We start from the raw sequence: 1,931 nt of genomic DNA on the forward strand, positions 1-1,931 counted from the left end.
ATTTTAGGTTTCATTCACATCATCTAAGTCACATGCATAATAGTATAATACATTAATACATGTAATTTGGTTTAAAAGATTGGCTGAATTTAGTCAAAATGTTCATTCATGTAATTAAATTCATCTTAATTAAGTTATAGAAAAATTGGTAAAATTCCTGATCTACCCTCCCCACCCTAAATAAGCATTTAAGGCCTTGAGTTGTTCATTCTGTTTCTTTTTTTCCTTAAAACATCTGAATCTTTCAGCTCACACTATCTCTTGGTTTTACTTTTCTGTCATGGCTGCCTTTTTTCTACATCTTCAATGATTTCCTTTCCCATAGCTTTCTTTCACCAGTCTACTCCTATTTATATCCATTCAACCTTGAAAAACAGATAAAGCAAGCTATTTGACGAAAAACGCATATGAAATCTTGGCTTAGAAAGTGATTTTTCGTCAAAAGTTTTCAAGGGTTTTAGAAGATGGAGAAGCTCTGTGATCCTGCTCAAGAAGATGATCAAATGGATATGCCTCCAGGATTCCGATTTCATCCTACAGATGAAGAACTCATCACTCATTATCTCTCTAACAAAGTTGTCGATAGCACCTTCTTTGCAAAAGCAATCGGAGAAGTCGACATGAACAGAATTGAGCCATGGGAGTTACCTAGTAAGATCTCTAATCTTTTTAGTTTTTACCTATCTTGTTATCTTTTCGAGTTATATTCAATCAAGGTTTTTGGTTTTGGATTCTGAAGCGATGGCGAAAATGGGCGAAAAGGAGTGGTACTTTTTCTGTTTTAGGGATAAGAAGTACCCCACCGGATTACGAACAAACAGAGCAACCGCCGCCGGTTACTGGAAAGCCACCGGAAAAGATAAGGAGATTTACAGAGGAAGATTGCTCGTCGGAATGAAGAAGACTTTGGTTTTCTACATGGGAAGAGCTCCAAAAGGGGAAAAGACAAATTGGGTGATTCATGAATATAGATTAGAGGGAAAATTCAGTCTGCAAAATTTGCCAAAAGCAGCCAAGGTATAGATTCTTGATTCCTAATTCTCCCTTGTTTGTTACTCTGTTTTTGATCGTGATTCTTTGTAATTGGAAATGCAGAATGAATGGGTTATATGTCGTGTTTTTCATAAGACTTCAGGCGGGAAAAAAGTCCCCTTTTCTGGCCTGATGCGGATGGATTCCGGCGGTGTTACCAGGTCGCTTCCACCATTGATGGACTCTCCGGCGGCGTTTGGGGGAAGGAACATCAATCCTAGTACATCCGATTCACTACACGTACCCTGCTTCTCCAATCAAGTCGATATTCAAACAACCCAGAAGAACATGATTAATAGTTTCATCAACACTTCAATTTTCCCATTCGATTCCAGTTCCATTCCATTACTCGAAGGCCAATCTGATCCTCTTATGCACCAATTCCCTTCGGTTTCTTCATTTCCAGTTCATGATCAGGCGATATTGAGGGGTTTAATCGAGACATACAGTCATGGATTGAAGATAGAAAGAGATATATTTACAGGATCACAGGAAACAGGGGTGAGCTTCGGGAAGAACATCTCGAATCTTGAAAAGGGTAATATTGGAATTGAAGATCAAGAAACCCCATCAACTTCAGTTGGACCAATTGATTTGGATGGTTTCTGGAATTATTGAAATCAATAATTGGGAACAAGAATTTAATTATGATGATTGCTTTGTGATGTTGAAATCTTGAAACAGGGTGATCTTGAGTTGAGACAGTGTTTATACATGATGAAGATTTGAAGAAAAATGATGAAATAAGACAAGTATTACTTATTTTTGTGATTGATTATGAGGCAGTTAGTTATACAATATGTTTTTTTCTTTTAAAAGTTATATGATATTATTTAATACATTTAGTGATTTTATTATGTTCAAGTGGTTGGTAATCAATGTTGTTTATGTTTTTGACA

General features: G+C 36.5%; 1 protein-coding gene across 1 annotated transcript; it reads left to right on the forward strand.

The window, feature by feature from the left end:
• The first annotated feature begins 215 nt into the window (after positions 1-215).
• LOC111877751 (NAC domain-containing protein 79) lies at positions 216-1,931 on the forward strand. Its single transcript, XM_023874256.2, has 3 exons — positions 216-651; positions 740-1,017; positions 1,096-1,931. The coding sequence occupies exons 1-3, from the start codon at positions 465-467 to the stop codon at positions 1,648-1,650; spliced, it is 1,020 nt and encodes a 339-aa protein (XP_023730024.1). The 5' UTR covers positions 216-464; the 3' UTR covers positions 1,651-1,931.

Source organism: Lactuca sativa, chromosome 4, assembly GCF_002870075.4.
Source record: "Lactuca sativa cultivar Salinas chromosome 4, Lsat_Salinas_v11, whole genome shotgun sequence".
NCBI classification, from domain to species: domain Eukaryota; kingdom Viridiplantae; phylum Streptophyta; class Magnoliopsida; order Asterales; family Asteraceae; genus Lactuca; species Lactuca sativa.